The sequence below is a fragment of the Tinamus guttatus genome, unplaced genomic scaffold (assembly GCF_059628265.1).
Source record: "Tinamus guttatus ecotype Peru unplaced genomic scaffold, ASM5962826v1 Tinamus_guttatus_pri_ptg000038l, whole genome shotgun sequence".
Lineage (NCBI taxonomy): Eukaryota > Metazoa > Chordata > Aves > Tinamiformes > Tinamidae > Tinamus > Tinamus guttatus.
In genome coordinates, this window is record NW_028288572.1 from 4,641,469 (window position 1) to 4,664,430 (window position 22,962).

At 39.2% G+C, this 22,962-nt stretch overlaps 1 protein-coding gene across 2 annotated transcripts in view; it reads left to right on the forward strand.

The window, feature by feature from the left end:
• Window positions 1-22,962, forward strand: part of KCNQ3 (potassium voltage-gated channel subfamily Q member 3) — a 175,779-nt gene that overhangs the window by 143,891 nt on the left and 8,926 nt on the right. The window contains exons 2-10 of one of the 2 annotated variants that reach the window (XM_088535042.1): window positions 1,499-1,589; window positions 3,064-3,190; window positions 4,613-4,785; window positions 6,662-6,817; window positions 8,173-8,283; window positions 8,794-8,889; window positions 10,265-10,359; window positions 12,472-12,498; window positions 16,242-16,298. In XM_088535042.1, the coding sequence (XP_088391168.1) occupies window positions 1,499-1,589; window positions 3,064-3,190; window positions 4,613-4,785; window positions 6,662-6,817; window positions 8,173-8,283; window positions 8,794-8,889; window positions 10,265-10,359; window positions 12,472-12,498; window positions 16,242-16,298 (933 nt within the window). The remainder of the gene's footprint in view (window positions 1-1,498; window positions 1,590-3,063; window positions 3,191-4,612; window positions 4,786-6,661; window positions 6,818-8,172; window positions 8,284-8,793; window positions 8,890-10,264; window positions 10,360-12,471; window positions 12,499-16,241; window positions 16,299-22,962) is intronic. The other variant, XM_088535049.1, reaches the window with a different exon arrangement.

Below are 22,962 nucleotides of genomic sequence, written 5' to 3' on the forward strand. Positions count from 1 at the left end.
TCCTGGCAATCTGAGCAACTGATGTTAGGAAGGCCAGCAACATAATCCTTCAGGGTTTGCTGCAAGCTTATTTCACTGTGATCTGTTCCTTGTACAGACAACACTGGCTAAAGTCATTTGGAGGAACCCTCTCCCTTCTCTACCTCCCCAAAAAAGGCAGTACAAGACATCCAGAATGTTCCTTTTTCCTTTTACCCCAGCTGCAAAAATGTGTGTTCTCAAGCCACTTAGCTCTAGATTTCCTCATGCAGGAAGGAAATAAGTCTGCAAGAGGGGTTTTAAGACACTTGTCTTGGAGCTGAGCCTCCCTCTCCAACAGTCCTTGCTCTCGCTGCCTCTGTGCTGGAGTCCACGGGCCTCCTTTCTTCCCCCAGTGAAATAACCTAAAGATTTATTTATGAAGCCATACTGTAGGTATCACATTGAAGTTCAAAATAGGCAGTACAAAGTAACTACACTTTTGGTCTTTTCTTAACAATTTAAGATTATTTCAGTTTCTAATGCCTATCAGTTTTTTGATGTATACCAGCTATGAAAGCATAGATCGAGAGCTTTTATGGAGTCAGCCTTCTAATTTATTTACTAAGGTCTGAAATATTTCCATAGCCACCTGCCCTGTGGGCTGGTCCTAGAGCACAAGAAAATGACCATTTTGTGGATATAAAAAGTACAAGAATAGGAGTTTTTCCTATTCTGCTTCACAGTAATCACTTAAAAGACTCCTTTGATTTTTCTTTCATCTTTATGTAGGAAGGATTTTGAATAGCTTGAACCTGGGAGCAGATTTGTAAGGCAGACAGAATGACTTTAGATTAGATTGACTTTGATTTGCCAGGGGTGAGAGTTAAATTTTCTGTCAATTTCCTGTATTTTGGAGCCTCGGAAGCAATAGTACTGGTGCAGTGATTTACCAAGGACTGGGTTTACTGGAAAGCATAACTTTGCCCTCCCTATTGCTTCTCTTTCAAACCCTTTGATCTTTTCAGCTGCAAAAGAAAGGAAGCAAAAAGAAGGAAAAAAGAAAAGCAGTGTGATTTTCAAAGGAGGGTTTGCCCCAGTGCTGCACTGTCTGTTTTACTGAAGCGTTTATGGTATGTGCCAAGCAGAGTTATGTCACTGTAACTGCAGGACCATAGAACATCTGACTGCCAGAGACCTCCTGAGCAATGCAGTCTTCTGCCACAGCATATAATCCATTCCCAAAATGCAGTATCACCTGCTTCCTTCCTGAAGAGTGCAATCAAGTTAATTATTTAATGCCTGTCCTGGGGCCATGCTGAGTTGGTGTTTTGCCTCAATTTCTTGACTTCCAAGTCTTGACCACCTGACATCTGTTTGTGACCCTGAAAGTCCCTCCTGATCTTGATGAATCTCATCCCTACAGTAAGCAGCTGTCTCCTGAAGGCCTCTGCCAAGGTTGTTATCCTAGGCAGTATCTCCAACACAAATACAGCGAGTGGTGACAATGCTCTGATTTGTCCTTTTTGTTTCTTTCCAGATTTCTGATTGTCTTGGGGTGTTTGATCTTAGCTGTCCTAACAACTTTCAAGGAGTATGAAACGGTTTCAGGAGACTGGCTCCTCTTGCTGGTGAGTAGGCTGTTACCACCATGGTAGGGTCCTCAAACTGAAATCAGTCCTACTTGGTCCCATCCCTGTAATGATGGAAACTTTTTCCCAGGTCTGCATGTAGAAAGATTTCTTCTGTTGGTCCTGGGGCAATGACAGTACCTTTACATATTGGTGAGTTCCCTGTGTCTTTATCAGCACAGACTGAGTAAAGAGGAAGTAAAATAAAGGGTAAAAACACCAGGAGAGTTTTACATAATTGCTTTTTAGCATTTTCCCTATGGTTCTCCTGTTGAAATATCAATAAAACTGCCACTGACCAGGCCTGAACTTTTGGGAGTATCTCAACAATTCATTACATAACAAGGGTTGACACAGGGGCTTACTCTCATGTTTGATAGCAGAATGCTTGTAACTGTTGCTGGCACTGGCTCCAACACCTTTGAAAGTGCTTGAAGAAAATATATTTCTTTCTCCATGTTTCCAGCATGCTTATTTTCTGAATGTCTGTGCTTGAGACTGTATTTGTGTATGACTCCCATATGACAGAAGGAAAATAACAGGGGAAAAATCACTAAATATCAACATATTAATAATTTTTGAAGGTGGCCCTAATAAAGTACATCCTCTGCTCCCATAGCTATCATGCAGTAGAGAGAACTACCTCTAACTTAGCTGGCCTTGTAGAAAAAAAAAAACGTCTCTAGGGAAATTACTGCAGGAGCAGCAGTTCTATGATCTCACTTTCCATTACTCCTTGTACCCCAAGGGACATGCAGATCCAGGCAAGAATTAAATGCCAAGAGGCATGAAAGTTGGTTTCCCCTTGCAAGTTCCCTCTCAGGAAGAAGCTGTATGGAAACACATTCAATCTCTAGGGAATGCAAATCTGACTTTCAGTCCTAGTTTCCCTGCACAGACCCATGTGAGGAAGCCCAAGGTTATTTTTTCCTTCTCCCATACCTATTTTCACATATTTGTTTTTCTTTTTTTTTTTCTTTTTTTTTTTTCTTTTTTTTTCCCAGAAACACCCAAACACCGAGCAGCTGCTGGCATGAGTATTAGGGGAAATACCTCTTTTCTCCTGGTCAACCATGCACAGAGAGGAAAAGTAACTGCCTGTCCCATGTTTCCCTCAGGCCATGTCCTCTGAGAATCCCTCCCTACCCCATATCCTCCCTACACTAGGGGGAGCTGAAAAATCACAATCTCTTAAGCACCGTGGAAAATCCTCTTCCCTACTCCAGAAACAGTGAGAGGTAGCGTTGAAGTGTATTATTCTCTTCAATATGACCATATGAATATGCACTGTCTTCTTCCACTGTTTCTGTAGACATGGCAGCATAGACAAGCTGCCAATAGGTGATGTAGGCCACTCAGATGCATGTTCTCATTTTGTGTGAAATGGAGGACTTTTTGTGGGGCAATTGTCCTTCCATAAAGGCAGGGTGAGCACAGCACATGTCTAACCATCTAGTTTGTGTCTTTGCTGCAGGAAACTTTTGCCATTTTCATCTTTGGAGCAGAGTTTGCCTTAAGGATCTGGGCTGCTGGCTGTTGCTGTCGCTATAAAGGATGGAGGGGGAGACTCAAGTTTGCCAGGAAGCCATTGTGCATGTTGGGTAGGCACACGTTCTTCATTGCTGCTTTCCAAATTTATGTCCTTTTTGTTCTGAGCCAGCAGGCAGTCTCGCTGTCCTCAGACCCTCTGCATTTTTCTTAGGTTCACTTCTTTCCTCTTTCATATTAAAATGTGTTTTCTTTCTGTAATATTGGCGTATATTTGCAAACAATAAATTTATGATTTCTGCCATGTTATCCTTGGAAAGCACTGCCTGCATATATCCATCAAACTACCCATTAAACAACTTTGAATGACCTCTTAAAGCTCCCCTTTATGTCCCCAAAACTACTAGCCAACATTTAGGAGCTTGGTTGGTCATGAGTACCTGTCACACATCTGCATATATTCAATATTTCCAGGACTTCCTCATTTGTTCGAATGCTCCTACGGCCAACAACTAGCTTTTTTGTTCAGTGTATAGTACATGCTATAGTACAGTACATTTTGTCCATTATAAAGTGTATAGCACCATGGGAACCCTTACAGATATGCACAGCACCTTCCCCTCTCTTCCTCCTTTTATTCACTTTATGTGCATAGATGGTAAACTAAACTGGTACAAATTTTCCTTGTGCCTTTGTGCTGGTAAAGTCCTTTGGATCCTGTCAAAGAAGTATTCTGACACTTCTAATGGTATTGTGAGGACAGTATAGCTATGTGTAAGCAAGTGGGGCTTATACTATCTCTTGCCTTTTCATTAAAAGCGTCTCACTTCTAAGAATAAGTCTTTCTGATATCTGGATAAGGAACGGAAAAGACCCTTTTGGATTTATTAGCATTATGTCTTGGTTTGTAAGTGGCACAAGTTTATTTTGAGCGTGATTGAAAACTGAATAAATCTGAAACCCATCTGGTGCTACCCTTTTTGGCTGGAAACACAATATAAAGACAGACAGCTTAAAGACTGAGAGAGAATGTTTGGAGCCTTTTGGTGCTGCTTTTAACTGTATGTGTATTTATAAAAAGGGAGTTGGGAGGTGAAAAAAAAATCCGGAGAGAGAGGGGAGAAAGTAAATAACAAGAAGAAGCAGACAAGAGGCCAGACAAAAGGAGAAAATACTAGATGCTTCACTGAACATGGAGTTTCTTGTCTGCTGTGCGTGCTGTGGGCAGCCTGTGGGACATGTGGATTTAGGGTTGTTTTTCTGTCTGCATTGCTTCTTTGCATTCCTGTGCTAGCTCAGTTGCTGTTTCAAGCCCAGTGCATTGATCTGCAAATTGATCATCAGGCTCTGGTGCATTCTGTGCGTGATTCCAACCATGCTGCAGGTGCCAATATCTGTTTAATTGGCTAGCAAAGGCGTTTTCAAGAAGTTTTAAAATTTGCCTAGGGAAATTTTTAGCACAAACAGATGGAATTAAGAAGCAGGTGATGAGGACACTTTTACTGTCAGGCTTTGTTTTTCCTTTTGCCTTGCAGATATCTTTGTGCTGATTGCTTCAGTGCCAGTGGTAGCAGTTGGGAACCAAGGCAATGTCCTGGCCACGTCTCTCAGAAGCCTCCGCTTCCTCCAGATCCTACGGATGCTCCGAATGGACAGGCGGGGCGGCACGTGGAAACTTTTGGGATCTGCCATTTGTGCACATAGCAAAGTAAGTGGCGGGACTGAGCTGGGGATCAGGAAGGGGAGAGGTGGAAGGGGAAGAAAAGGAATGTACAGCAATCCACTGGTATTAAGATTTGGAGATCAAGGAAAAGTTTAGTCTTTTCGAGTCTCTTCCATACCCTCAGCCAATGCTCTCCCTTGGCTTACACCTCTCTGCTCAATGGGAAGTGAAAAGAGCAATGTTCAACCCCACACTCATTTCAGCAGGAATATTACCTTCCCACAGAACATGCTACTAAAGGTAAAGTACGTTAAACCTTTGACAGGAACACCTCTATAATTGAAACATTTTTGTAGTGGCTTCTCAAACTGTCCTGATCAACTGATAGAGCAAGACTCTGGAGGAATGGAAAGAGGCTGATGAGCAGAAGTGTTGTTTCAGAGGGAGCTGCAAGAATATTTTCTCTTTGAAAGCATAGGTCAGGCAATACAAAGATGCATGCAGTGTGAGATCCAGACAGACAAAATTTCAAAAATTGTTCGGTCTATCTTGTCTCACACCAGACAGATATGTTGTGCTCTTGCATTTTCACCAAACATTATTACACGTTAAAAGCTATGTGCATAAAAAGATTCTAGATGAGATTTCTCATCTTCACTGGAAGTATGAAAATCACATATAGTCTGTGTTACATAGTGCTTTTTCTGATCCGTGAATGACATTCCTGACATTTGTTTTTTAAAAAATAAATTAAAATGCCAGCTGGCACAGTATAGTTAGACTTCGCTTCTTTGTAGTGTCTGATAGGGATACCCATTCTGCTTCATTTTATACCAACTTCTGCTCCTACCCCATACAGACTTGCTACAAGGCGGGTGGCACATAAACACTTATGTCAAAAATATGCTTTAGGAAACTGAGATCATGAAAGAAGTACATGTGCCAAAGAAATTGGTAAGAAAGTGTTTAAAACTTCATAGCCTGGATTTTTTTTAAAATCTTCCTCCTTTGATTCCCCACCATGACATTTTGGACCCCAGCTGGCTGAGAAAGATATGAAGGTATTGTTAGAACCTTGTTACACCGGGAAACACTAAGGAGACAATTCTGATAACAAAGAGAACAAAGAAATTTCATTTGGTGGCTGCATACCAGAAATTAGCTAAGAAAATTGACTTGTCTCAAAGTTCAATGATAAAATTCTCAACTACAACCTAGCAAATGTATTTCTCAGAGAAGAAAAAAAAAAAAAAAAAGGAAGTGGAATATTGTCTCACAACCTACTTTCATCAAAAATATCTCTATTCCGATTGAAACACTGTGGGGATTTTAAGATGGGTCGAAACATCTCCCATGTCAATGGGATTAGCCATATGCTCTACTGCAGTCACTCACTTCCGAGCAAGGAAGATCAGGTTTTGAGCTCAGATTTTTTTTTTTAATACTGCTATTTTTCAAGGTCTTATTTCATCAGTGCATAGTGAAAACTTACTTCAAAAGCTGATCTGATATGGCTAATGAGAAATAACTCTATCCCACAGCCTTGGATCTCTGGAGGTAGGGGTATGAAGAGTTGTTAATTCACCTACAAAGATTGTCCCAGTTTGGCGGCAGATAGAACAACTGTTAGAAGCAACCAGGAGAATCATGGTCAGCAACAAAGTGCTGCAGGACACTGTGATGGTGCAGCTAATCCCTCAACCCAGCTTTATGCAGAACCACAATTTTAGATTCCTCTTGTGTATCTCTGCATTATTTCTCAGTAAGTGCTGAGTTGGTCTGCTCATAGACTGTGACCATGCCAGCAGTGATAGCTCTGCTGTTATCCTCAGCATTTTTCTCTGCTCTTGAGATTTACTCTGTCACAGTGGCTAATGAGGTGGTTTTCAACCCATCCATTGTCCTTCTGCTTCTTGTCCAGGAACTCATCACTGCTTGGTACATTGGGTTCCTGACCCTCATCCTCTCCTCATTTCTTGTTTATCTGGTTGAAAAAGATGTGCCTGAAAAGGATGCTAATGGGGTGGAGATGAAAGAAGAGTTTGAAACCTATGCAGATGCACTGTGGTGGGGTCTGGTACGTAACTCCAGAAATGTCCTATCCTCCTCTTGAAAAAGTTATGTCTAATAACACATAAAGTATCAATGTTAGGAAATGAAGTATAAGTGAGCTAATAAGTTTGGGTGAGGAGGATATTATTAGTTTAACGTTGTCAATAACAGGGATGCTCCCACACTGAGTTTTGAGAATTTCTGTTCCCGTTAACTTTCACTCACTCTTAGGTGCTTACATTTCTTTCAGAAACCAGACTGTGGCTCCTCACTTCTGGGTATCATCTCCTGTAGAGGAGTGTCTCTGTGATTATAACTGCACAGGCAGAGCTAGTGCAGACCTAGCTCTCGGCACATGAGTCTTCTGCCTCGGAGAGCCTAACAAGGATTTTGCCAGTATAGATTGGCTCACAAGGTGCACAAGGAGGTAGCAAGACCCTTCTTAAACTGAGGAGGTCTCTGGATTCATATGAGGAAGGTAGAAGGATGTTTTTTGGGAAGCATACCCCACAGATTTCTTAGGTCTGACATGAATTACAAAAATTCCTTCAGAAATTGTCCTTGGTGGTAGGATACTGAGAAAAAGGGACCTTGGATACATCTGTTTTTGTCTTTTCTGATGAACAGAGGAGTATTGGTTGTGTCACTGTTCACTCGATCATAAAAGACTCCAGGCAATTGCTACGCTAAGTTCTTTACAACAAATAGTTATGGAAATTGTCTATATTGTGAGGTGGCTGCAGTTCAGCAGTGCCTTTTCTTGTCGTGCAGTTCATTCATTAATGTAAAGTTTTCTTTTTCCATTATTAATTAAAAGGCCCGAGTGCTGCACAGAGGAATTAGATATGTTTATACTCTTTTCTAGAAGAGTTGAATAGGAAGAAAGTCATGTGGAGTCTCACTGGAGTAAAAAAAGGGTTAAGGAAAGGGTCAGTCATTTTGTAGAAAGACAGTTTTCACAAAGCCATCGCTGCTTAAGCCTCTGGGAGAAGTAGCCTGACTGGTGGTTCAAGCTGTGCAGTTAATTGGCAGGTCCCATTTCTAGCTCTGCATTGACTGTGGGCAGGACAAGTACTCCATGTGCCACATCAGTCCCTTTTCAACAAATGCATCTTAAGTAAGCAGGTGATTTAAGTCTAAGTTCATTCTACTGGGTGTGATACCTGTGGATCATGTTGCTATTAAAATATATATATATTAAAACAACAACAACAAAACAAACAAACAAAAGCAGCTGGCCTGTTGTCAAGATCACTTTTTAACGAGTTCTGCATGAGCAACCATACATCTAAGTGGGTTATGCAAATGTGATGGTGATGTTTAAAGTGGATCTGTTTGCTCTGTTTTCCTTATGGGAAATCCTGATCATTTTGTTTACAGATCACCCTGGCTACGATTGGGTACGGTGACAAGACTCCCAAGACATGGGAGGGACGGCTGATTGCAGCTACTTTCTCACTCATTGGAGTGTCGTTCTTTGCCCTTCCTGCTGTAAGTATCTTCCTTCTCTTTCCTTTACCAAGAGCTAACTCAGGCCTACCAAAGGTAAGAGAGAATTCTTGTAGGTTCTTTTACAAGTATTTTGTGGATGTGCGTGAATTATTTTTTTCAAAAAAAAATTGAAGTGGTGAAACTCCCAATAGGATCACCATTTTAAGAAGGAATTCAGATTCAGTTTGTCCATACCAGGAAAAAACATAAACCTTATTCGGTACCCTGGAGGCAAATGGCATATTGCTTTCAGCCCCCCTTCTCCCCAGACAAACCTTGCATAGAGCCTATTGGGAATAATATGGCACCCTGATGTTCTCTGAACCTTGTGTGTGTTGTTTGGCAGAGTGCTAGATGGAAAGGACAGTGTATTTGGAAAGAGCATGGATGGTATTGCACAAAGATCCCATATCTATCTCCATGTGTCCTCTACAGAACAGCTTCCTCCTTATTTCTCTACTTTTCCTAAGTGAGATACGCCTAAAATCTTGAATCTCTCTACACTTTCAGGGCATCTTGGGTTCAGGGCTGGCACTGAAGGTCCAGGAGCAACATCGCCAAAAACATTTTGAGAAAAGAAGAAAGCCAGCAGCCGAACTTATTCAGGTTTGAAGCCACTTCTCCACTCTTTGAAAAGTGCCATTTATTAAAACTGTTATAGCATCTATTTAAATTGTTATATCATGTAATAAGGATCACCTCTCCTCCCTGCACAAATTCACATTTCCATTGCAGGAGGGGAGAAGCTGTGCTTATACAGGAGCCAGTTTTGTTCATGTCAAGCTAGATAATCCAGAGGTCCTTGCATTTTTTGAGGAATTTTTGCATTACTAAAATATATTTTAGAAGAAAGATGACTTTAGAAGAAAGCCATTCATTTACTAGCTTCTGGAAATCAACCAAATTCTGCATCAGTGCCTCAAAAATCACAGAAAACAAGCTGTCAGAAACATATTCTTTTTTCCAAAATCCAGGTTTTGCCAGTTCGCTTGAGGAAGTGTTTTATATGCAAACAAATAACTGTTGCTAGTGATGTGAAAACAGCAATGGAAATAACACAGCAGACAGTGACTGTTTCAATCCAGGCATAATGCATAAATATATGTGGTCTGTCAAAATGAAAGAAACCCTGAATTTTCCGTTATCTCATTGGAAGTTCATAGAAGCTCACTGGAAGTTCATAGAAGGCAATAGCAGAAGTGTCATTAGTTCACTTGGACTTTAGTTCTGGTCTTTGTTACTAATTTAGAGAATTAAGCACAAAATCACTAGTCTGAGAGGTTATTAAACTTTACAGGATTTACTCTGTGTAGGTATGGAGTGGGGAAGTTAAGTCAAAGGCAGCGTTTTCCCAGGGGACAGAGAAACTTTCTGTGCCTTGAGATGGAAGCACCGATGCTTGGCACTGCTCAGGGTCAAACCAGTCTCCTGGTGCAACAGGTCAAGCAGCGCATTACACTGCTCATTGAAAGTACTCCCTGGCAATCAGAAGGGCTGCAGGAGTGAGTGGTGAATGAAATCCACCTTTTAAATTAAAGCATCTCTGCTTAACAAGTAGCTAATTTGCCACAATGTCATTAGTTATGTTCTTAGAAAATTCTGAGAGGAGCTAAATGTGGAACTATAAAATTGTTCAGCAAAATTTCCCTGATGACACATTACACAGTAAATTAGATCAAACACTTTCAAAAATATCACACAAGTCAAGTAGTTTTTGAAGCTTTTTCAGATGTACAGACAGGAAAATAAACTCAGATTAGTTAAATGTAACCTCCTGTTAGTGCTGGTAGTTCTGCGTCATGACCTACCTCTTTTAGCAGCCCTCCTAGGTTATAATTCAGTGTCAACAATTTCACCATCTGTTGTGACACTGATTAATAACTCATTTCTAGATGGGCATGGTTGCGTTCTTTGAAACAATCTCTCTTCTTTCAGTCCTGCTTTATCTAGCACTAATTATTCCCTCTTCTTTGTGATTCAGGCTGCCTGGAGATACTATGCTACTAACCCCAATAGGATTGATCTGGTTGCTACCTGGAGGTTTTATGAGTCAATTGTATCATTTCCATTTTTCAGGTAAGTGCATTGTCCATCTCTCCTTCATCATTTCCTATGAAGTGTAAATTAAGACAGGAAATATGAAACTCACATATATGAATGAGGGTTTTGTAGGCTATGGGCAATTGGCAGAAAACATTGTTGGCAACAATGTAGAAATGCTTTTTTAAAAGGACTTCTTCTCTAGAAATGCAAACCAGTGTTATGGACTGCCTAGTTTGAAGAAAAAGAACTACAAGAAACAAAAAAATGAAGAGATATTGTTTAGGGTCTGATAGGAGCACTGAGAGCAAAGGCAGTTGGCCAAAATGACTCACAAGTCCAATATCCATCTTCAGATAAAAACGTGTTATGTGATATAGTAAGGTGAATTCATGTGGTAGGGTTTGTGAAGGGTCTGCCTGCAAGCCCATGATAAGTATTTTCTGGTATCACATCCCACCTCTTTCATTTGTCTGTGGAATGAGTTTTCCTTCCTTTTTCTCCCTTCTTCCAGGATGAAAGTGAAAAACATCCTTTTGGCTTTTGTTTCTATTTCTTCTCCCTTCCCCTAGGTGAGATGTATTGGGGCACAGGGTGGCTGTCATTTTTGCTTTGAACAAAGGAGAAGGTTAACAGATTCTTTCAGTGTTAGCTTCCCTTTTTAAGATTGGAGATTATTCCCCTGAAGTCTCAAATCTATTTAAAATAATCTTTGAAGAAGAATGATCTATCCCTAAGAATTTTTGAGCCCTGGACTTCATAGGTGCCTGTATTTTTCATGCCCTTCATGATGTTATTTTATATCTTAAGATATCTGTGCTATCCTAAAAGAAGATGCATTCTTACTTCACCTTCTACAGCTTGATTGACATGAGAATTGCTTTGTCACAAAGGCGGCCATGGCATGAGAACCTAAGGAAATGTAACTGTATTAATGGTAGCCTTACACCAATACCAATTGTACAGAGGAGCAATTCAATGGAGAACAGTCAAATCATATTTAAAACTTTCTCCCACTGAAGACAGTAGCGGAAGTTCCTCAAGACAACTTTTTTGGGGAGTCAGGGTCGTGTGTTTTTTTTTTTTTCTCTTGTTTAGTTTGCATCCTCCTGAGTTCAGTACAAAGCATTCAAAATGTAAAGACACTGAGACTTAATGGTTGCTTGTTTATGGAAATAAGTCTGATCCCACAGTTTTTGCCTGTCAAATAGGCCTCACTTCAAACACCTTCAACTTGAGGATTTTACATTGGAAAAAAAAGACCCTGTGAAAGCCAAGGCTTTTAGCTATAGAATTTCAGATGCTAATAATGAGCTTTAGTTAACCAAGGACATATTTTAAAGTTCCTTTTTTCCTTTGCTGTTATGCCTGATTCTGAAAACACTCCTCTCAAATGACTACTCAGCTGAAGGAGAGCTCAGCGTGTGTGAGCTGTGATCACTGTATTGATAATGCAGCTCCAGCTGTTCCTTATAAAGACTTTGAAGAACTATATACATTTCAGCCTCCTGCCTTAACAAAGGGCAAATTATGGATCAAAATCACTCATTTTTTTTATTCACAAATACATTTCTATAGGACTAATCTCACTTAGGTCACAAAGCAAATCTTCCATGCAAAAAATGTTTAGTTAAGGCTCAGTCCTTTTCTCTCCTATTCTTCATCCTTCCTTATTCTCTATCTATTCCCATGTTATCATTCAAAATAATTTCTAGAGGTGTTCTTTATCTCAGGCTTTATTCAGAGAATAACTCTTGGCTTTCTCAGAGTCTGGATGCATTACTATGAATTCAAGTTTTTTTATTGTGTGTAGGGTCACCTCTGATTTAAATGAGACTGAAATTTAGTAGGTGCTTTGCAAATAATGTCCCAGGAGAGAGGGCAAGGAAGTTAACTTCTCACTGAAGACTGGTTTCTGGTCTAAATAGCATTGCTTGGTTACAGGAACCTCTACTACCCTCTTTTCCTTAGGGCTATTTGAAAATGCAAGATCATAAACTTTATTCTGTTGTCAGTTATGGTCACAGAACAGAAAAAATATGAACTGTAGGCAGTGGATTAGCAATTTCAGTTAAAAGAATTGTTTGAATTTATTATGTAATTCTTCTCTCCTTGCTTTCTTGCAATGCATCCTCTCTTCTATAAAAGGAAAGAGCAATTGGATGGTACTGCCAGGTATGTAACTGTCATTACAGCCTTCTTCTAACACACTTATTGAAGAATGCAGGTTAAATGGTTCATTGTGAAGTCATGAATTGTTAACCAAAACATGCTACTAACACCAAAGATAGTCATTAAGAATGATTAACCAATCCATTTCCTAATTGCTTGCCTTTTCCTCTATGTAACAACAGAACTAAAATGCTAATTGTACAAATGCAAGGTGTTGCTCGCTGATTGTCTGTAAACATCCTTATTGTTAGCTATGATTAATAATGCTCTACACAACTTTCTCCTAGCCTACGCGATAGAGACAGAGTTTAGCGGGCGGGTTGTTTCGGGGTGGATTTAGTATTCTATCCCATGCTGCTGTTCAATAGTCCTGCCCTGAGCAGTGTTGTGCTGTGAGGGATCAAGTCTGTGTCCATGTGGCTAAGCTCTCTGGCAGTACTAAAAAAGTTACTTAAAGGTCAAAGCCATGGTCTCACACTGCTGAAATAGGCAGGGAGGCTCCCAGTAACCATGGAGCATTTACAAGCAGAGAGTGAAGGAATCGCTGATAATAATACTAATCAGTCACTGAAGAATACAGTAGAGCAGGCATTGTCATTTAACCTGAAAGATCTCAAGTATATTTAGAATATATTCATACTCACCTTAAACTAGGTTACAGATTCAAAAGCACATAAAGTAATTCGGTCTTGAGGCCCAGAATCTGAAGCACTGAAGAGCTAAACTGCTGTCAGTGGATCACCCAGAGAAGAGACTAAAGCATAGACAGACCCACAAAGTCCCTTGCTGAAGCTTTTTCAATTTGTTTCTGCATTTATGACTCAAAAAGAGAGCAGAGACTGTAGTATAGCTTAGAAAACTGCTGTTCAGGGGACAGGCCTGGGTTCTGTTCCTTAGCCTGGAGAAAGGTTGGTTTTGTTCATTTGTTTTCAACTAGTTTATGCAACATATGACATGAGCTTCAACAAGGTAGCTGGAAGAAAAAAAGGCTCATGTTTGACGGGTAAAATGTTCTCCTATGAATTGTGTGGATTCAAGTCTTTTAAATAAAAAAATGTAGCTGGTTTCCTCACAATACAGACAAGTGCTGTAGTGCAGTTTTGGGGAAAAAGGCAACTCCTCCTCCTTGTGTCATCATCATCAACCTTTTCCTTTCCAGAAACTACCTGAATAGGAGCCACTTGGTTTGTGGATCTTCATGAATCTTAAGCATTACATATTCATGGCCTGGGCTTAAGCAGTCATGAGCTGCATTCATGTAGAGATCTGGAGATCTTAGGCATCTCCAGGGCTGGTAGCAGTTGAATTTTAGCCTTTGACATGTAAGAGTGAAGTACTTAAATACTTTGGGTATATAACTTGAGTCATTGGATTCTGCTGCAGATACGGCAATGTATTAAAATCAGGCAATCGAATGGTTACTGCCATTTGCCATGTTACAGCTCTCCTAGAGGTCATCCCACACCTGAAATGACTGAACAGTTTATTGACTACCTTCTGAATTACTGTAACTTTCAACCAACTTGAAGAAGTCATTTTACACAGATGCATCATGTTAAAAATTGAAAAATATGACTCAGAGCCTAGAATCTTTGAAAACATGATGCCAAAGCCTTTCATTCTACCAGCCTGTGTTTTGCTTTTATTTTGTCACATAAGTAATAACCCTCAGCAAAATCATCCATAATCCTTCATTAGAGTCTTCCTGTCAGCAGAAAGGAGTTTATGGAAATGATAATAAATATTCAGTAAAAGGATTGGAAACCCTCAAGGTAAACAGACAAATTATGGTACTTGTGGGAGCATCCACTGACTTCAGTAGACACAGGACTGAGCCTTAAAATCTGGTTATTTTGACTGTCCTGCCTCCCATCTTCAATAAAGCTCTTACAAACAGACCTGATAATCGCAATAACAATAATAATAAGAAGAAGAAAGAAAAGAGAAATCAATCTTCTTCCTACTGTAGTCTAATATGGAAAGCATTACTCATACTCCACAGCAGTTCTCCTTTAGGGGTGTATGGAAATAAATGAGCAATAAGGGAATGCTGTCCTAATGGAAAAGAACAGCACATAAGTACCCTCAGTGTCCAGGCTTTCGAATCCATGAAGTACCTAATGGGAAAGTTGTAGTAATAAAGTGTGTTGTCTGAACAGTGGTTGATAAGGAGAGTCAAGAATTGGTCCAAAGCTCTCATAGAGGATCTGAGAAATATAGTCAGCTAGAAATTAAAATTAAGTCTGGCTGTATGAAAACTTGAGGATGGATAATGCTTTAAGTGGCAGTTATCAAGGTTTAATAGTGTAGTGAGAAAGTTATATAGCATATCCATTTTTTTAGAATTAAACCTCAATAGATCCTTCAAACTTTGAAATCAAAACCTAGAAATTGGACAGAATAGCAGCCAGATTCAGCTCTTTGTGTTTAGACTATTTGGGAAGACACAGGAAAGAGAGACAATGGATTGGAAAAGACTGTTTAAGAAGCTATATCCAAAAACAATGCTGTATGGGAAAAAGCGGTGGTAGAAAGTTGATTTAATCTTTACAGTACCCTTTACTGAAGTTCCCTTTCCTTTAAATGAAAACTGTGAAGACATGAGATATGAAGATCATATCAGACTAATCTTGTGTCAGACAGTGGGCTGGATCATATAGACAGTGAAGAAACGTGGTGCGCATGATGGTGTCTTCCCTACACCTACATGACCTGTGCATGTCCCCAGACCAGGGGGCTGTGTTTTCCATTCCTCACTGATGGGGTATATAGCAACTTCATGGCAGAGGTGCCACCAGCTTTTTCTTACTTAATCAATGCCATATGCTTCCAGCATTTGAATCCGCCGATAGCAATTGCACCTGCAGGGAGAAAGGAGGATTTCCTTTTTCCGCTTAATCTGAAGGTCCTTGTGCTAGTGCTCATCTGCAAACATTGCAAAGCCTTTTCATCAAGTTAGCTCCCGAGAAATGAGATTTATGAAGAAGATAAATTAATTTTCATTGGAGTGATTTCAACATTTGGCAAACATTTGTTGCTTGACTTGCATTTTCTGATTCCTTTAGGATGGGTTTTTGCTTGAAGGACATGTTGTTTATTTTGAAACAACTTTTTCAACTTTTTACATCTGTATTTGAGGAAGGAATTGTGGACCTAATTTTTTAGGTAACTGTTGTTAGTGTTAAATTTTGACTAGTGTATGAATTTTCAGCCATCTCCATGTACAGGCAAATTAGCCAGGGATTTTGAACTTTCTCTTAGGGCCTTGCACTTGATCAAACTTTTAATTTTGCACAGAGCATTGTCTAGCTGTAGAGACAGATATCAGGACAGCATGTTCAGTCCTAGATCTATTATTATATGAATGTAGAAAAGGGATGTATTCCTGTGTCCTATCCCCACAAGATAAATATTATCTGTCTGCCTTTAAAAAGATGTTTTGGCATCTTTAAAAGGCAGAACCCGTACTCGTCCTTCTATTATATGTTTGTGAAATAATATATATAATGCAGTGAATTTATGTATGATAACAGTAATAGCACCATAATTAATATAAAATCATGTTTTGCAGAGCTGGAAAATGGTACTGTGAGCATTTCTTCTTCATACATCTGACCAAAGCAGGAAGCCACTCTGATTTACACACTATATGAACTACAATGAAAGGCTGTTCCCATTCTTTTTCATAGAGATTTTAATGAATAATCATTAATACCTCATCTTAATAACTTTTCTTCACTTTACAGTAATGTCATGTTTAGTAGGGAGTCATTCTTTGGATCAAGCCTCACAAGAAAACTTAGGTATACACGTTCAAGTAACAAATGAGCTTTTCTCTTTTCATATTTCTTGCATGCCATTCTCTGCCTGTATTATTACTATTATTATTATTGCTACAGTACTTCATCTAATCACAAGAAAAAAAACGAGATGAGAGTGAGAAGTTTCTTAAGCATAGAAAGGAAGTTGCATGATCTTGCAGATAGTTCATTGTTCTGCTGTTCAGAAAACACTGGGTCTAGTCTGGCTCTGCAAGTGATCTTCTTAGAAACAAGTGCTTTTATTTCTGTTCAATGGCAATGATACTGACCTACTCTGCAAAGCATTTAAAAATCTATAGGTGAAAAATATTCTATAAGATCTAAATACCATTTTTTATACAGTCCCAACCCTGTCAATAGAAATACAGACAGGTAATTTTGTGTTTGAGTTCAGTGGAGCAACTCCCCTACAATTTCATTTAAAGACTGTGTGTCAGAAAGGGAAAACAAGCAGATAATTTTGATCATATTAATATTAGGAACATGCTTAAATATCTTTCTGAATTATCACCTGGGACAGGAACTTTATTTCTACATTCCTCTTCAGGAAGATAATTAGTAGCATTTGAGCAATCTGAAAGACGCATAATTGGAAATACTAATACTCTGACTACATTGTCAAGCATTTTATTTCATTTTATTCCATACAAACATCTTCATATCATTCAACTTTAACTCATTGTTCTCATTCTTACCTCATTCCTCCAGCATGAAATCATCTACAGGCAGCTCAGCTTTTCTAGCAAAACTCTTCAACTTTTGAAGGGCACCTGGAGAAGTTCCATATTTTGCTGGCTGACTGGTACATGCAAAATTGTTGAGAGACATTGACTTTGCAATTGCTTTGCTTCCCAGTGGTTAATATAGATATACTTTCACCGAAAAAAGACAAAAGTAGGTCAAAATCCACATGTTTTCTATTTACATTACTGGCTACTTCATTTGGCAAAGAATATCTATGCTGTACTCACAAAGAAATGAGCTGAGATTGTTGAGTCTGTTGGACTGGATGTGACACTGTTTGTTCTTGCCTGTTTCCAATCATTTTAGGCTGTGTATCTGAAAAAAAAAAAAAAAAGTAGGGGGGGAGGTTGACAAAAGCATATAGTGTGGATGACGGAGCTTTCTGTTTCTGAGGGCAGCAAAGTTCAGCTTAAGATCCTCCCATGTCTGGGCAAATAATGTGGATGGTAGGTGAGTTTGGACATAGAATTATGCCCACGATTACATACCAATGAGAACATGCACCACGAGAGAATAAGGAATTTTATTGGCTAAAATAGGACTGCTTCAGCTCAGACATTAGAAACTTGCAAGCTGAGACATCAAAATTCAGACTGCAAAGTAGCTTTGAAATAAGGCATTATTTGACAAGAAGTTGCAATCGATTTTTCTGAGGTTAAACATTTTCTGAGTTCCCCTGTAGAATTAAATGTTATTTAATTTACTTACAAGGGAAGGTGGACTGGCAAAAGGCTGGAAGCACTCTGGGAGAGCCAAATGCTCCCTGACTTATATCAAGAAAACACATGGACTGTTTGAGATCGAATGGATGTATTTACTTCAGATTAAATATTCAGCAGGACTCATTGCTCTCATAACATCAGTTTTGTGTTAATTTCCATGACGAACAATTCAAAGCAGAATATTTCTGACAGTCTCATTCAAAAGTTTGTTCCCTGAAACTAAGTTAACTTAAATAAATGTAGCTCCTAATATAGTAAAATATTGAAGTAAACATGACTGCCTTTTGCTTTCAGTTACTTAAGACCAAAATGAAATAAATCTAATGGTTAGCTCAATTATAAAAACATTGAAGGATTTTCTGATTATTATTACTGGTTGTGAGAGTGAAACCTGCTAAATAAGTGGCAGGGAGCTGTGTTTGATTCTCTGTTAGAATTAATTCTTTATTTTTCTTCTCATACATGTACTATGTTTATGAATCTTCAGCAGTAGGCAAAGCACAGAGAGGAGAGTATCTGGTTTGCATGATGGGATGTAACTGCATTATATCCTTGCATGAGTGTCTCTGGACCAGTTTTCTAGTTCAGTGGTTCCCACTCTTTATACTGAGCAAGAGCAAAATGTCTGCTGCAGATGCCAGGGATCTCCTCAACTCATTCTACACCCAGCAACCAAATTCTTCTCTCAGATATTCCCAAATAATTCAGCATCAAGGCTTCATGCCACAGAGTCTGCACTGCATCCACCTCCCTCCCTTTATGGCTGTTCATCCTATTTAGTTACGGAGTTATCCCCCAGGGACTCCTCCTGAAAGACACAGGTTTGGGTGAAGATTTTGTTCCACCACAAGAGAGAGGGTGCAGTGGAACATGAGACAAACAGTGATCATATAGCTAAATTGGCCAGAGAAACAACTCTACACTCTTAGCAGCATTTTGGGGAGACATGAATTCCCTCCAGTTTCTAGAGTTGCACTGGAAATCAGGAATTAGGCTTTTCTGAATGTAAAAAAAAAAAAAAAAAAGCTGACTGAAGAGGGATCACCATCCCAAGGAGAGCGAGGATAACTAATATTAACAAGAGGATCCTGAAAGACAAGTGCAGCACATGAGCCCATGGGTGGGAACCGCTGTCCTAGCCACTCTTCATGAAGGATGATGTGCTCTGCGCATGCTTCATACTCTGAGACTGAGGCATGCGCATGCTGTTTTAGTGAAGGAGACTGTGTCATGAAAACAAATGTTTCCTTACTCTTAAAAAAGAAAAAGAAAAAAAAAGGGGGAGAAGAAAACAAAAACCCCAGCAGACCCAGACTTAATCCCTTCAAAGAGAAACTAAAAAGTCCTTTGTTTCTCTGATGAAAGCTAGACATTTGTCTGTAAAAAAACTTTTGGTTTTGGTTTTGCATACAGTACATTGTTGTATTTTTCAAATGAAGCTGATGAGTGATTTCCTAATCATTCTACTGCTCTGGCTGCCTGGATTCAAACTAAATTTTCTATATTTCTTGTATAAACATACTGTTATGACTCTAGCTGGTACTTTGGGGATTAATTATCAGCATTCAATTAATGAGATATGATTCAGTTCAGGTAATTTTAGCTTCGTTAGAGGCCTTTTTTATTGTTTTATAAATTTAGATCCCTTTCTAGTCAACAATGAGAGACAAGTTCTCCCAGCTGGCAAGTCATCCCAAATAAAAACAGGTCTGAAATGCACTCTGCAGGTTGCCAACTCCCCGTTGACTTAAAAAAAAATCTAGAGAACAGTCTTGGATATGACATTTAACTTTTTGGACAGCTTAAGAAAGACAGTATAAATTCCAGCCTCTAAACGTAAAATGCTGGAGCAACAACTGGTTCCAATTATTTTCCTGAACTAACACTTACCAAAGCAAAAAATTACCCTTGAAAGACAATTTGTTTTGCTTGGGGTTAATATTAATCACCTTAAAAAAAAAGTAAGTAAATTTTTTAAAAAGCAAGAAAAGCTGTGACTATATATACAACAGGAAACACTACAGCAGATAACTGGTCTTTTGTGATGAATGCTGAGAAATATTTCAATCTATTTTGATTTTCAAAGAGCATATGAAATCTGGGACCATATGAAATCTCATGATTCATTTTCTGAGATAGCTATGTGGCAAAGATTCCTGGCCTTTCATTGAAATAAATGATGAGGTGAATGTTTTGGATTCTCTGTGCTGTCCACAGATCACTTTTGCTGTTGGTCTGGCCTTTATAGATCCTTGCACTGCCTTCTTGTCCTTTGGTAAGGAAAGCACTTCCTATAGGGATTTCAGGGGGCGTATTTGAACAGATACAGCCTCTGATTCCAGCTTATTTTCCTTGCAGGATTTTCCTAAGTCAGTTTTCTTCCATCAGCTAGTTAGCTCACCCCAGAATCATTATGCCTCCACTGACAGAAAATTCCACAGGCTAATGTGCATTAATTTCATTTGAAGGTATGTGCTCCAGAAAGTTGCTGGAGTCAGAGGCCATGTATAATGACAACTATCTCCTTCCATTATAGTAATATACAGTTATAAAAAGGCAATAGGAAACCTCTGTGTCACTATTTTTCTACTTCTTGAGCTTTCAGGTTCTATGCCTTAAACATATTCTTTCTATTAGCACGTTTCTATACTGTGACTAAACCAAATCTTGTGAGATTTAACGGATTATCCTAAACCAATGGATTGTGGGTGAGCATGTCCCACATTTGAGGAAATTCAAGTTTTAAGCTAGATTTCATCCTTATAGAAGCTTCCTTCTGATTCTCCAAAGTCTTTCTGAAAACTCTTGGATCAAGATCTTGAAATCCTAATATATATCCTCCTTACCTAGGAGGTATTAGATACACTTCTGAAAAAAAAACATCTGAGATTCACCTATCACAAGTGACTGGTTTATTCTCTCATTAGGAAAAGCTGAAGCAACAAGCCTGTTGCATATACAAAGTTTTAGACCTGGAGGAAAATGTGTTTTATTTTATTACAGCAGAACACACTTTCTCTTCCTAAAATTATTTTAGTTTATTCCACTTTGTAACTTATTTTACAGACTCTTTCAGTCTACAGAGATTACCCCCTTGGCAAGAATGCTTCATTGCTCTGTTGTTTTTTCACACTGAAAACCTCACAAGCTAACTCTGTCTGGCATTTGGGGTCCCAGAAGTTTACATTGCTTGGCTGACTCTGTTGTCACTCAACTAGATATTTTGTGCCTTCCTTTAAATTAAAATCCTATCATGATGTCATATGCTTCTCAGCAATCCTCAACAAAATTAATTCCTTCTTCAAAGTGTGCTCTCATTACTCGTGAGGCATTAGCATTTGGTTTCCCTGCTTTGTGCACAAAAAGTCATGCATAAGTCATTCAGATGACTTTAGTTGTTTTCACCATTATTTCATGCCCTTTGGAAGCTTACAGTTTAGCTTCTTCATGTATTTTTCCTACATATAGTATCTGAATCTTACAAAAAAACTAATTTCTCAGAAGTAAGATAGAGTCAAAACAAATTCTTTGCTTCACAAAGCACCACTGCTCTGAAACAAGATCTCTTAAAGTTTAGGGAAGTGATAGTTATGTTGAAAATAGGTCACAAGATCATCCCTATCTTGTTAGAAAGAAAATTATTTGTTGGGACCCTTCACGCATCATTCTTCACTGATACACATATTAGTTTGATCACCAGCTTCAGTCCTGGCAATTATATATAGAAGACTTGTAACAGCTGTGATCTGCAATTCTTAAGCCAAGTGGGAAGTTTGCATGCTGTAAAATTGCGGTATTCTTGTTAGGACCACTCCTGCTTTGAAAGTTGCAAAGTCATCATATGTGTCTTTAAATCCATCTCACGTTTATCATTATGGACAAATTTCTTCACAGTGAGGCCGACGGAGCACTGGAACTGGCTGCCCACAGAGGTTGTGGAGTCTCCCTCTCTAGAGGGAGACCTGCTTCGAAGCCTGCTTGGACATGGTCCTGTGCCACGTGCTCTAGATGACCGTGTGTGTGCAGGGGCGTTGGACTAGATGACCTCTAGAGGTCCCTTCAAACCTTAATGATTCTATGATTATAAGAGGAACATCTTAGAAACTTCTACTGCAGTGGGGTACTCTAGCAGACAGAGATCTGAGATGGAAATACTTGTTTCTTTCAAAGAAGTTTACCAGTAATAGGAAGCTTCCAAAGACAGATGTCATTAAAACACAAAAATGATCCACCTGACCAAGACAACTCCTTAAATAGAGATCAGGTAGTTCTGTGAGCTGGACCCTTCACTAGCAAGGGCTCCAACTTTGCTTTTCCCCAACAGCAAGTTCAGTGGCTTCAGCTGAAGAAACTGTGCAAATAATTTTTCAGATACAGGTAAAACCTTCTTCTGGTCACCACTGAATTTTCCTCCTTTTTGCAGCAGGAACGAGTTTTGCAGCAGGTCTCCTGTGCTGCTCAAAAATCTGCCAGCTGTGTTGGCTTCTTCTGTCTGGCCACAATCTGCTTGTCCTTCTCTCTGCTTCAGAGGCTTCTCTAGGCTGTTTGCACTCAATTCATCTCTATCTAAGGCTGTCCCACACTGTAATATCTAGGAGTGGTTTAAAAGGCAGACTTCTTTCCCATCCCTTAGCTCCACAGTTTTTAACAAATGTGCGGTAAGCAAGTACTAAAGTAATAAAAAGAGAAGGTAAATCAAATACTTCTACCATCTTTCTCCTACAAAGTCTTCAGATCATAATTAAGCTGATTCAATCACTAGCAAATAGCTTCTGTGCTCCTGCTTTCAGTGGTATTCATAATTGCCTTTAAGATGGTTGTGGTCATCAAGCTGTAAGAAGAGTTGCTGATGCTGCTGAGATAGGTAGATACAGGCAGGGAGATACGATTTTAGATATGCTTTGTCACTGAAAGACAAGTGTCTTTGATCACTAAATCTGTAAGAAGACGGTGCAAGGAATTATCAGAGGAACAAGTACATCACTATATCACAATTTGCATGGTTCACCTCAATTGCTACTATAGTGAGAGAAGTATGAAATTGAAGAGTGGCAAGAACTGAGCAACCTGTTCTATCTTGTATCAAATAGTTGCTTGGTGATGTCTTTCCAGTGTTTTGCTTGTAATTTATTTGGTCCATAGCACATCTAAGTTTTTTTTGCTCCTGGCTATGCACATGA